The 13,584-nt window shown below is 35.8% G+C and overlaps 1 protein-coding gene and 2 long non-coding RNA genes across 3 annotated transcripts; all 3 read left to right on the top strand.

Annotated features, from left to right (window-relative positions):
* Window positions 1-341: 341 nt before the first annotated feature.
* LOC133743990 (uncharacterized) lies at window positions 342-4,240 on the top strand. Its single transcript, XR_009863328.1, has 3 exons — window positions 342-713; window positions 3,180-3,984; window positions 4,104-4,240. It is a non-coding gene; the product is annotated as an uncharacterized LOC133743990 (long non-coding RNA).
* A 5,173-nt stretch (window positions 4,241-9,413) lies between these two features.
* Window positions 9,414-11,562, top strand: LOC133743986 (uncharacterized). Its single transcript, XR_009863326.1, has 3 exons — window positions 9,414-9,905; window positions 10,088-10,857; window positions 11,292-11,562. It is a non-coding gene; the product is annotated as an uncharacterized LOC133743986 (long non-coding RNA).
* Window positions 11,563-12,244: 682 nt separating this feature from the next.
* Window positions 12,245-13,036, top strand: LOC133732371 (secreted RxLR effector protein 161-like). The gene has a single exon (XM_062159911.1). The coding sequence runs from the start codon at window positions 12,245-12,247 to the stop codon at window positions 13,034-13,036; it is 792 nt and encodes a 263-aa protein (XP_062015895.1).
* Window positions 13,037-13,584: the final 548 nt, after the last annotated feature.

Here is a 13,584-nt window from a genome sequence, read left to right as displayed (position 1 = left end):
AGCTTCAGAACCTTTAGATTTGAATCTAGACTCAGTCACTCATCGAATGTGTCATGTTCTGTAGTAGTACAAGAAGGGACTCAGTCACTCATCAAATGTGTCACGGTCTGTAGTACTCAGTCACTCATCAACTGTGTCATGGTCTGTAGTAGTACAAGAAGGGACTCAGTCACTCATCAAATGTGTCATGGTCTGTAGTAGTACAAGAAGGGTCAATATTCTAGTTTCAACCATTGACACACAAAATTGTATGACTTATATGTAAAATATTATCTGGACCTAATATTATCTACATTAAGTAAATAACAAACTGATTAAACTTATTACAATAAATGGGAAATATATGAATTATCTACCTAGACACCTAATGAGCTTTGGTATGTCACTCATATGGTTAGGAATCCATTTTGATAAAGATAAATATCTAATTAGTTGATATGATAATTATAGCATCTTTCAGAAATAACTCATTGGCTAGAATCAAGGATTCTTTTATGGGAAGACCTATCTAGCTTGTATATATAGGTGCTTGAAGTCCCTATTCACTATGTGAATAACATTCAGTCCTGCCCCATAGAGAGGAGTTAAACACATAGTTGAGTAGAAGATTTCTTGCGTGTGGCTGCTTGAAGTTTTGGAGCTCGGATTATTTGTGTTGAATAGCTGTGTTGCTGCTACTGCTTTTGAAGGAATGGCTGTTGTGCATGAAGCAGGTGATGCATCTCCTCTTGTTGTATTCTAGTTCATATTGTATTGATCATTTGGTTGTGTTTATGCATTTTGTGAAACGATCTTGGTTTGCTCATTAAGTTAACAAATGGTATCAGAGCCAAATTTCACAATTCATAAATCATTTTTAGAAGATCAATTCATTGTATTTTGAACTAGAGTTTTGTGTTAGGTTGAATTGCAAAACGTTTTGGGAAATTAAGGTTTTGGTTAACAGGCCAAGAAAAAAAATATATTAAATTCGGATTAAGATCGCTTTTGGGAATTATTGCTTCCGCTAAAATTGTTGCAGAATTGCAGTCACAAAAGTTAGGCCTTCTGAGAACCATGTTTCGATTCAAAGCTTTAATTCGTTTTCTGTTGAATTACAAGAACACTAGAAGCATTCCCGGCGTGCACCTAGGCTAGAGTAGATGGTGACCGGATGAAATTTAAGTTTTGGTGTGCTTGTGTCTCTAAATTGAATTGAGTTGAATTGAAACGATTTTGTGCTTTCTCTGTGATTGCTTATGGATGGTTGTACTTAATATTTTGCATTCTGCTAATATATATATATATGTGATTGAACAATGATTATATGATAAATTGATGAATGTTTGAGTTAAGAAGTTCACTGTCTCCCTGTAAATGTTGTCATATTTTCATTGAGAAAATTGCAGATTGAGTAAAGTTTCTTTTCAAGTGCCTTGATGTCTTGAATTGAATTTAGTTAAACTTTATTTAGGTCACAGGTTGTTGCAAATAAAAATAGGCATGTTGCACAAAGCAATTTCTGTTATTATTTGCATTTGATCATTAAGATAAAAATGACCTGGAAACTTGTGTTAATTGTTTTCAAACTATGCTTACTCGTGTCTTCCAAAGAAGTGTTAATATAGCATAGTTTGGTGACAAACAGCTTCACACATGATTTTGAATTCATATTTTGATACTTAATGACTCTTTTACTGTCATAAGATGTTGATTGTCTTTTTGGATAACTCGAGTTCTCTAAGGGGGGTGTATTGTATTTGGATTTGTGCAGATTTTTTTTTAAATGACAGACTTTTTGAAAAGTCCACAGACTCTTTAAAAAGTTGATAGACTATTATGGATTTCTTAAAACCATTGATTTTAGCAACAAACTTTTATTGATTCATGAAAATCTATATACTTTATTATGAATGACTTCTACAGATTTCCTAGGATGTACAAAATATAAAAAATAAAATTAAAAAAAAAACAAATGCAGCCCAAACACAAAACAAAATAATAATTTGTTGTCTCGTCAATGCTCCAATATCTTCTAATAGAAATTGACTCAAATAAATGATTGTTAATCTGTCTAGCGAGTTTGTTCTCATTCCTAATCTCCCAACAACATAAATATACAATATAGATCACTTGATGTTTATGGTTAATTATTCTCATCAATTTTGTTTTCACCGATTAACATATATTGTAGCAATATTGGTCAATGTCTTGATCTATAATCAATCAATTGAAATTCAATTGTTCAACCTTTTTTTGAACCATAATATAAATTCAAATTAATGAGAATAATTAATTAATAAGATAAAATTTAGTATGGTTCAAGGTCTTAGGCTTAGACCACAATATTTGAGTTTTAGGGTTTCATAAATCATTTTTATTGCTATTAGGGTTCGAAGTATCACAATTGAAAAAAAATAAAAAATAAAAACAAAAATCACATTCAACAACTACAATGAATATGTTGGGTATCAAAAAAGGTTGATATCATAAAAGATTAAGAGAGATGATGAAGGACAAACTTGTTCGTGCGTAGAGAGAAGAACTTTGATAGACCATTTTTTTTTTTTTTTTAAGAGGAAACTTTGATAGACTTTTTGAAATCTTTGGTTTGGAGGCTGGAAAATTATTGGAGTTTGGTATGTATAGTTAACACTACAAAGTCCATGATTATCCATGATTTTCTAATTCCATAAGTATGAATGATATTTTGAATACCTCTGTACTTTTATTCATTTTTAAAAGTCCTAATTGAATACCCCTAGATTTTGGTGGAATTCATGAAGTCTTTAAAAATCCTAATTGAATACCTCAAGACTTTCATGGACTGTTAAAAGTCTATATTGAATACACCCAGACTTTTAAATTCCATATATTTCTTTAAAAGTTCCGCTAATTCCATATACAATACACCCCCCTAATTATGGGGTGAAGATTCAGAAACTTAAGTACATTATGTCTACTGCTACAAAAGTGTTGCCTAATGTGAAATTCAGTTTTGGGGTATTTTCATTGACATAGTATCTTGTGGTACTTGTTGCCATTATGGTTGATATTTTGTTTTGGTGTTTTATGTGTTTTTGAACTGCTTTTGGAACTAACACATAAATCTGCAGAAATATTGCTAAATTGAAACTTTGTATTTTTTTAGTTTTGAAACTGAAACTTACAGAATTTTTCTTTTTGACTTTCCTCATTAGGAAGTATTTACATGAACCTCAACAATGTTTTGATGCTCACTGGAACAAACTTTAGAGTATGGAGAGATTCGGGAGAGCGTTATATGATGATGCATGAGAATATAGACCTAGTCTTTCATGAGGATGAACCTGAGGCATTAACTAAAGATAGTTCAGTTGAGGAGGTTAAGGCTTAAAGCCTGGCATAGGTCAAATAGAATGGCCAAGAACACTATATTAGGAACACTATGTCTGACACTGTAAGAGGTAGTGTAGAAGAACCTGACTTGGCTACTGACTATATGGAGGCCATTGAGAGAAAATTTAAAGAGAGTGAGAAAGCAGAGGCTGCAAGATTGTCTAAGGCTTTCCATGAGCTGAAGTATGAAGGATCTGGGGGAGTTAGAGAGCACATAATGAAGATGATCCATATTAATGCTAGGCTCAGGGAGTTACTGATGGGAGTGAATGATATCCAAGTGGTGCATGTTGCACTGCATTCTTTGCCAAATACCTTCAGTGGGCTTAGAACTAGCTACAATGCTCTAAAAGGTACCTGGACCATAGATGAGCTCATATCTATCTGTGCTGATGAAGAAGATAGAATTAAGAAACAGAGAGAGCCTGCAACCTCTGTGAACCTGGTGGAAAAGCCAAAGAAAAAGAAGAACAAGCTTAAGGTCACCAAAACCATCACTAAGCCATCTGGAAACACTGCAGCACCTAACACCACCAAAGCTTTTAAGTTCAAGTGCTACTTTTGTAAAAAAAGTAGGACATATGAAGAAGGACTGCTCAGGTTTTAAGGCTTGGTTGGTGAAGAAGGGTAAGAATTTCTTAAGTACTACAGAAACTTTTTCTTTAGAAATTAATTTTGTCAATATTGAACCTCACACTTATTGGTTAGATTCTGGCTCACCCTTGCATATTACGAATTATTTACAGGGATTCACAAAGAAGAGGGCACCAATGTCTGTGTGGGAAATGGCATGAGGGTTGCAGTGAAGGCTATAGGAACCTTAAGACTAGATCTAGGTTTTGGAAATTTTTTAGTTTTGGATGATGTTTATTACATTCCCTCGATTAAGAGGAATTTACTTTCTATGTCTCTTTTGGTTAAGACTGGTTGCTGTTTTTACATTGATTTGGATGGAATAAAAATTTCTAAAAGTTCCTTGTTATATGGTTCTGGTGTTATTTTGGATAATTATATGAAATTGAATTGTTCAATACCTCAACAAGTAATCTCACTTGTTGAAGACAGAAATAACACATTAAGTAACAACACCATCACAGGTGTTAAAAGGACCTTGTTCAATGATAAATCAGCTTACTTGTGGCATAGGAGACTAGGCCACATTTCAAAAGAAAGACTGCAAATATTAGTAAAGAACAAAACACTTCCAGAACTAGACTTTTCAGACCTAACAGACTGCATTGAATGTTTTAAGGGTAAAATGACAAACTTAAGAAAAAAGACTGCTAGCAGAAGTGAAAAACTGCTAGAGTTAATTCATACAGATATATGTGGTCCCTTCAGGCATAGAACAATATGTGGAAATGTTTATTTCATTACATTTATAGATGACTATTCAAGGTACTGTTACATCTACCTATTGTCAGACAAATCACAGTCACTTGAGGCATTTAAAATTTTCAAAACTGAAGAAATGAAAATTAAGACTGTGAGGTCTGATAGGGGGGTGAATTTTATGGTAAATATACTAAGCAAGGACAACAAAAGGGTCCATTTGCTTTATATCTGCAGGATGTAGGTATAAAAACTCAATATACAACACCATACAATCCCTAACAGAATGGTGTTGTATGGTGTTGCAGAGAGAGAGAATAGAACTCTATTGAATATGGTAAGAAGTATGATGTGTACTTCTGGGTTGCCAAAAATGTTTTGGGGAGAAGCTTTAAGAACTGCAAACTATCTTTGCAATAGGTCCCCAAGCAAGTCTGTGGATAAAACACCATTTGAGTCTTGGTGTGGTAGGCAACCTAGTATGCATCATTGCCATGTATGGGGTTGTAAAGCTGAGGCAAGAATTTACAATCCCAATTTAGGAAAACTTGACCCTAAATCTGTAACTTGTCATTTTATAGGCTATTGTGAAAAAATCTAAAGGTTATAAACTCTATGCACCTCACTACTCACCTAGAATTTTTGAAACTCATCAGACTAAATTTCTGGGGGAGAGTATTTGCGATACAAAATTTGAAGATTTAACTGATGATTTTGAGGAAATTGCAGAAAGTGAGGATACAGAAATAGAAATGCCAAACTTTAAAAATAATGCAGAAACTGAAAGTGAAATTCACAATGCAGTAGGTGGTGACTTAGAACTTGAAAACCAAAATGTTGAAGTGGTTGAACCTATACCAGATCAAGATGTTCTTGAACCTCAACAAAATGTGGCTGAACCTAAAAGATCACAAAGAACTAGGAAGCCAACTTTTGGTGGTCAAAATGATATTTATGAGGTTTATCTGCAAGAAGTTGAGAGCACTTTAGCAGATGATAATGACCCTGTAAATTTTAAGCAAGCTGCAGAAAGTAATGAGTCAAAACAATGGAAGAAAGCCATGGATGCAGAGCTTGAATCCATGTATAATAATGAAGTGTGGGAGCTTGTGAAGCCAGATCCAAATCACAAGCCTATAGGCAGCAAGTGGGTGTTCAAAACTAAGAGAGATGCCAAGGGAAATATTGAGAGATATAAAGCAAGGCTTGTGGCTAAAGGGTTCACACAAAATGAGGGTATAGATTTTACAGAAACATTTTCACCAGTTTCAACTAAGGACTCTTTTAGAATCATAATGGCTCTTGTAGCTCACTATGATATGGAGTTACATCAAATGGATGTAAAAACAGCCTTCTTGAATGGTAAACTGGAAGAAGTGATATACATGTCACAACCAGAGGGCTACATTGAAACTGGAAAAGAAAACTTAGTCTGTAAACTTAAGAAATCTATATATGGACTTAAACAGGCATCTAGACAATGGTATAGAAAATTTGATTCTGTGGTTGCATCTTTTGGTTTTACAGAAAATCTAGTAGATGAATGTGTTTATCTTAAAGTTCTTGGAAACCAGTTTGTTTTTCTTATCCTATATGTAGATGACATTCTCCTTGCTAGCAGTAACATTAAATTACTGAAAGATACCAAAATATTTATGTCGAAATTTTTTGATATGAAGGATCTAGGAGAGGCTTCTTATGTATTAGAGGAATTGAGATAAAGAGAGACAGACACTACGCCAATAATAGCTTCAGACAACACACTTCAGACAACTGCAGAATTTTTAACTGTCGTCTGATACTTTGGGACGACAGCAAAAATTATTCTGTCGTCTGAATTTTTGAATCAAACAACAGTTGTTACAATGCTGTTGTGCAATCATAAATCAGACAATGATTGTTTTTCTGATGTTGTCTGAATCAATCAATTCAGACAACAGTTATTTCATTGATGTTGTCCAAGGTTGATTAACACAATAGTTGATAAAATATGTTGTCTGATTGTTTTTAATCACACAATAGTTATTACTTCTCTATTGTGCAACTATTATTCAGACAATGGTAGCACTTTGATGTTGTCTGAGTAATTTAGTTCAGACAATAGTTTTTTTGTATCTGTTGTGCGATTGTTATTCAGACGATGTTAATATTTGATGTTGTTTGTGTAATACCCCGGAAAAAAAATCCAAATTAAATTCCGTGGATTTTTAGAAATGATTTCACGATAGTAGGAGCAAGTACGAAGCTTGGAGAAGTTGTGGAATTAGTTCGAACGATTTTATTTTCGAAAACGAACATTTTTAGGGGGTCAACAAAGTTGACTTTTTATACGTTCAAAATTTGGGAAAACTTCCTTCATGAAAGTTGTAGAGCTCGTCGATACGAGTTCGTGGACATGTGGAACGCATTATTCGGAGTTCGTATGATTAAGTTATGAATATTTGAAAATTGGGAATTTTCTATAAATAGGAAAAATTTCTGATTTATTCATTAAGGACGAAACTTTTCTGTTTTTGCGGAATAGTCCCCCGGACTCTCTCTCTCTCTCGATCGAAAACCCTCAGACCCGGCGGGTCGAGCTCGACCCGACCCGGCTTTTTCACCACCCTCCGGCCACCTCCAGCTCAGGACCCGGCGCCTCCCGAACTCGCCGCCGCACGCCCAGTCGCCTGGTGGTGTCATCTTGCTCCGCCGCTGCCCCCAGAAGTGGATCGAAGCCCCCCCGAAGCTAGAACCCGACCCGACCGGAAAACCACTTTTCCGGCTTTGCATGGGCCGATCGTTCCCATTTTCGTGATCTCCTCTTCATGCTGATCATCCCCATGTAAGCCTTTCATCACGATTTTGTGTATAGAACGCTAGATCATGGTTTGACTTTTTCGACGTCCCTGATTTAATCTGAAATCTGATCAGACGCACGAGATTAATCCAACTTCAACGCTTGATCTAGGACGATCTAGGCCAAACCAGACTTAGCTCCAGGTATGAAAGTCGACCACCCTTTCATTTTGAACCAGTTTGTAGTTGGTCACTTTGCCATCTGAGGTGGTTGACCGGCGTTGACCGCCCACTGACCACCGCTTGTGGCGGCGCATCAGACCATATTTCGAGTTTTCATTATCTAGGCGATGATCTATGCATCCATACGAGCGTTTTGATATATAACATGGTCATGTTAGAAAAAGTTGATAAATAGTGGATTTACGTTTTGACGTTACTATTTAACGTTTTTACGTTTATCTTCGGTTTACGATCTGTGAAGATCTGACCATCGGTTTTGCTTCAATTTTGGATATGTTGATCGTATGACTGTCCCGGTGACTTTGTGAGGTCACGGGCGAAGATCCGACCGTTGGATCTTCGTATAATTGAGAAATAGTGATTCGGAAGGCGATTCGTGAGAATCTGACCGTCGGATTTTCATATAATTTTATGGAGATGTTTGTTAGAGTGATTCAAGAAGATCTGAGTCTTCGTGATAATTTTGGAGGATGATCCTAAAGGCAATCCGTGAGGATCCGACCGTTGGATCATCATTAAATTCAGATCCGACCGTTGGATCATCGTATAATTTCGATCTGACCGTTGGATCATCATTAAAATTAGAATCCGACCGTGGGTTTCCGTATATGTGTGCTTTTGAGTTGTTGGCTAAGTTAAGATCATTATTGGATTAGGTGATCGATGGATTTATTTGGCGGACGATTCGTGAGATTGTTAATGGAGCTGTTAAGAAGACGCAGCTGGATTAGAGGTGAGTAAACCTCACGTGGTTCATATTACGAACCCAATATAATTAATTGCTTTATTTTGCAATCATATGAACTATAGTTGGTATTAATGGGCATTCCTGTGTGAATGTCTATCTATATATATATTATTTATGTGAAATAATATGTATTGTTGAAATTGTGAGATATTATGTACTGTTATGGTTGTGTTGAGTTTATTGTTGAAAAGCAACAATATTGTGAGAGGTATTAAATTTATTGTTGAGAAACAATAAATTGTTGATTTGTTGAGATATATTGATCTGTGGAGATCAATAGGTCACGGGGGTGACCATGGCATCTATTAGTGAACCACGCCCTTGTACCGGGTAGGTGGAAACTAATAGCATTAAATCGTGAACCACGCCCTCGCGCCGGGTAGGTGGAAACGATCAGTTAGAGCTCTAGTCTGTCTGCCAAATGTTGAGTGACCTTATGAGGGTAACGGGGAGTGACTCATAAGTGTATAATATTTATATATATATATATATTTATATATATATGAGAGTGAGAAAGTGAAGTGGTTTTGTGGTGATCATTGTAATTGTGATGTTTCTACATTTCTATACTTGAGTTAAAGGAAATGTATTTTATTAAATCAACAGTTCTTCTTGTTTACTCATACTGGCTGTAAAAAGCTTACCGGGTTTTGTGTTGTTGCAACTCCCGGTACACTATTCAAATTGTGTAGCGGGTAATCCTACAGGACAGGAGAACCAGGACGGTGATCGTGCGGTTAGAGCAATTGTTAGAGTTTTACAGCAATTGTACGTTGTGAGGTGTGTTATGCTCATTTGAGCTTTACAATATTGCTTGTGAGAGTGAATTGTAATAATGAACTCGAAGTTTCGAGATTTGGATTTTGTAATTGTAATTATTCATGTTTCGGATTTGAATTTATTATTCAAAATTCGGGGCGTGACAGTTTGACTATATTGTCTGACAATAGTTTTTGTTTTGTGTCTGTTGTGCGATTATTATTCATATAATGTTAGTATTCAATGTTGTCTGACTATATATTCAGACAACAATTTTTCTATGTCTGTTGTGCAACTCTCCTTCCGACAATAATTGTGTGTGTTTCTGTTATCTAAATTTTTAAACGCTGCTGCCCTAATTGAATTCCCACATTTAGCCAAAATTCAATTTTTCGACTCCCTCCATTTCAATAAATAACACGAAGTCGTTTTAGCACTTGGCCAAAATTCCCACACTTATACTCGTCTCCACTCTCTCTATCTCTCTCTCACACACACATTAAGACCAGAAGGATTTCTCAGACACCAAATGCCGTCGGCGACGGAAGAACCCAACACGATGACGTCCTCGACGATGATGATGATCGACGAGATTTATGAGTTCTCAGCCCCGCGCTTCTTCGATTTCATCAAGGACGAGACTGACGACGACAAGATCAAGGCCGAGCTTTGGTTCGATTCCCTTCCCGTACGATTCCCTATCCCTCTTCTCTTTTCTTTATTCTTCAGTTCGTCAATTCCTTGTTACGCTTTTTCTCAAATATGTTTTTGTGTTGGATTCCATTTTCTTTCCAAATTAGGGATTTAGGTTTTCTTCTTTTTAATTCGATTACCTGAATTGGAGTAATTAGGTTTTAATTTCCTTGTTAGGTGACGGACGCGACGGACGGGAAGAGGTATTTTGGCCTTCGCCTTATATATAAAGATATAGACAGTAGTCATGGATAGATAGATGATAACACTCCACCTTAATGAATGATGGTGATTGATTGATATAAAGTATGCTCTTTTCTCCATTGTTGTTTCAAATGAATCTCTCGTATAGACTCTACTGAGGGAGAGAGGGAGGGAGAGGAAGAGGGATTTGATTGGCATTCATAAGCTGCTTGCTGAACCTCCCAATCATCTTACATACCCTTAATCAAAACCTCCGAATTGTCCACTTTAACCGTCGATGGCCAAGAGAAGCGCCTCTCCTGAGTGGTTCCATTGCAACCCATTTACTGACATTCAGGGGATTCGACGTTCGATAAAATTCGAAGTAATATTTCATCGAGACTAACCTTTCTCAAAAGTAGTTCTTTAAGAAACAAGCTTAACCTTTTTCTGCCAGAAAACAAAATCTCCCCTTTCTTCTCCTCCTGAAGCTTCTCTTAGCCCTGTTTACGTCAGTCAATTTGCATGCCTTAATACACCTATATCTAAGCCTCTGATCGAAAAACGTTCTTCATCAAAGTTGTTCATCATCATCTCTTCTATAACATATCCAAAAATCAGTGCGATCAGATCTGTAATGAAGTCTGTAAATCGATCTGAGTAGAGGTTGGTCAGAAATCAGCAGATTTCGAGTTTCAGCTTTTCTTTATCCTCTTTCCTTATCAGGATTCCTCAAATTCATTTGGAATTAATTCCATTAAGAGGTAATATCACTGTTCAGTTTATAGTTCAGATAATTATTAGTTCCATGACACAAGTATAACGTGCACAAGTACTCTCTCTAAGATACATAATGACTGCTTTACTAGCTTCAATCTCATCTTTGGTTTTTGATTTCCTTCTACCCAAATTGAGTTTGATGTTGGCATGATAATTGATCTTAGTTGATTTTGAACTATTCTTTAGTAGCAGGTTGACAAGCATACTTGTTATTTTCATCATCATCTTTTCTCAGCTTCTTATCTGATCTTTTGCTTCAGTTTTCCTTGTACTATATACATACTAATATGGGAAGATCAGCTGCATCTCTTGGTGGCACGAGTCTTACTAGCTTGGCTATCTGGGCTTCTTATATCTTGATGGTTTATGCATAAAGAGATTTCTTGTTTGATTGAAACTAATATGCATGAATTTGCAGGTCTTACTATCTTGGCTATCTGGGCTTCACTTCAGAATGCAGTGGTATTTCATGACTTCATGATTGCTACTACTGGGAAGTACTGGCAGTGCTGCTCAAAACCAGCATATGTTGCATAGAGCATGAGGAGACCCAGCTACAGCGGGAGGGTTCTAAATATACTAATGCTGCTATTCTTAGATGTTCATTATGTTTTTGGCCTTTATGTTTAGGGGTATATATATAGGCAGGGTTAATTAATATATATTAATGTTGGGATGAACATACTATTGATGGAATAAAAAATTTTTTGGAATCAATGGATGTGTTTTAATTTGGATGTCTTATGATTCTCTCTCAGACAATTCAATTCCAGCTAAAACCTATTGTCTAACAATTGGACATTAAGAAGAATGCAAAAACTGTTGTATGAACAACCTAATTACAATACTTTCCGAACATATGTAGTTGGCTAATTAGAAAACATACAACAACAAAATAACATCTTCGGTTGTATTAAATATAAACAGACAATGGTTTTCTCACTTTTCTGTTGTCTAATTAGAAAACATACAGCAACAAAATAACATCTTCGGTTGTATTAAATATAAACAGACAATGGTTTTCTCACTTTTCTGTTGTCTGACTTATCTTCACAAGTTGCTTTCTGTTAGGCTACTGTTGACTTACTTTGCTTTGGACAACAGACTTGGCATCTAGATCTGTTGTTTTTTCTGGTGTTCAGACAATAGACTTGTACATGCTTGCTCTCGTACAAAAGCAAATCAGACGACAGTTTCCTGCTATTGTCTGATTCTCCAATCAGACGGCACAGGCTTTCACAACAGCAAACAAGGTCATCAGACGACAGTCCAAAACTGTCGTCTGAAGCTATTATTGACGTAGAGAGAGCACAAGGTTTATTGGGATTATCTCAACAAGCCTACGTTTCAAAAATACTTCAGAGATTTGACATGGCTACTTGTGCTCATGGGGAGGTTCCAATATCTAAGGGAGATAAATTAAATAAGGATCAATGTCCTAAAACAAGTGTTGAGAAAAGGGAAATGGAGTCTGTACCATATGCTAGATTAGTTGGCAGTCTCATGTATGCACAAGTGTGCACTAGGCCAGATTTATTCTTTGCAGTTGGCATGTTGTCTAGATTTCAATCTGATCCTGGACACAAGCATTGGACTCCTGGCAAAAAGGTATTGAGATACCTACAGAGGACTAAGAGTCACATGCTTGTGTATAAGTGTGTGAAGAAACTTGAACTTGTAGGCTTCACAGACTCAGATTTTGCAGGCAATTATCATGCATCAATGAAGTCTACTTGTGGCTATGTATATATATTGGCAGGTGGTGCAGTGGCTTGGAAAACAATGAAACAATCATTGATAGCCACATCCACCATGCAAGCAGAAATTATAGCCATATATGAAGGTGTATGTGAAGGCCTATGGATCAGAAACTTTCTTTTGGAAACAAAGATTTTAAGTAATCTTGTTGATGGAAAGCTGAAAGTTTATTGTGATAATGAAGCTGCTGTGTTCTTCAGTAAGAATAGCAAAAGATCCAATAATTCAAAACATATAGACTTGAAGTTCTACAGTGTGAGAAAGAGGGTAAAAGATGGAGAGATTGAAATAGCTGCCATTAGCACAGATGCACAGCTTGCAGACCCTTTTACCAAGGCATTACCAATTTCAGTTTTCAAGAAGCATGTTGAAGACATGGGAATTCTCTCTAGTTTAGATTCCTGAGTTCAGAAAGAGCAAAAGTCATAAAGATTATGTTTTCAGTTTCTTAGTTTGAAAGTTTCAATTTTATTTCAGTTTGCAGTTCATGTCAGAAACAATATGTATTCATATTTTGGTCAAATGAATAAAGCTAGAGGTACTTCCAGATATATTGTTTCACAGCTTGATCTTATTTTGAAAATATTTGATTGCTGCTATTTTAGTTTTGTTGATTATCAAGTGGATGGAAATATGCATATATTCAGTAAGAGAAAAATATGCAATCCACTGGTGCTTAAGTAAATAATGTTTGCATTATGATTTTGATATTCAAAATTTTTAGTTGGACTATAATCAAGTGTTTACTGCAGAATGACATACTTTACGACTTGATTTCATCATATCAGTTTTGTAGTTCATGTGAGATGCAGAGGTTATTATTGGTAATTTAGAACAAATATGTTTACATAAGCATGTTTATTTCCAAGTTCTATTTTAGCTGCTGCGTTCTTGACAGAACTGAATGGATCTTGAGAAACCATATATTTCAGTGCACACTTTGGCTATTTTCT

This window comes from Rosa rugosa, chromosome 1 (genome assembly GCF_958449725.1).
Source record: "Rosa rugosa chromosome 1, drRosRugo1.1, whole genome shotgun sequence".
Taxonomy (NCBI): domain Eukaryota; kingdom Viridiplantae; phylum Streptophyta; class Magnoliopsida; order Rosales; family Rosaceae; genus Rosa; species Rosa rugosa.
This window is presented reverse-complemented; position numbering and strand designations above follow the sequence as displayed.

Coding starts and splice junctions, on each gene's coding strand:
- LOC133732371 (XM_062159911.1), top strand. CDS start 12,245: ATGGCTACTTGTGCTCATGGGGAGGTTCCAATATCTAAGGGAGATAAA.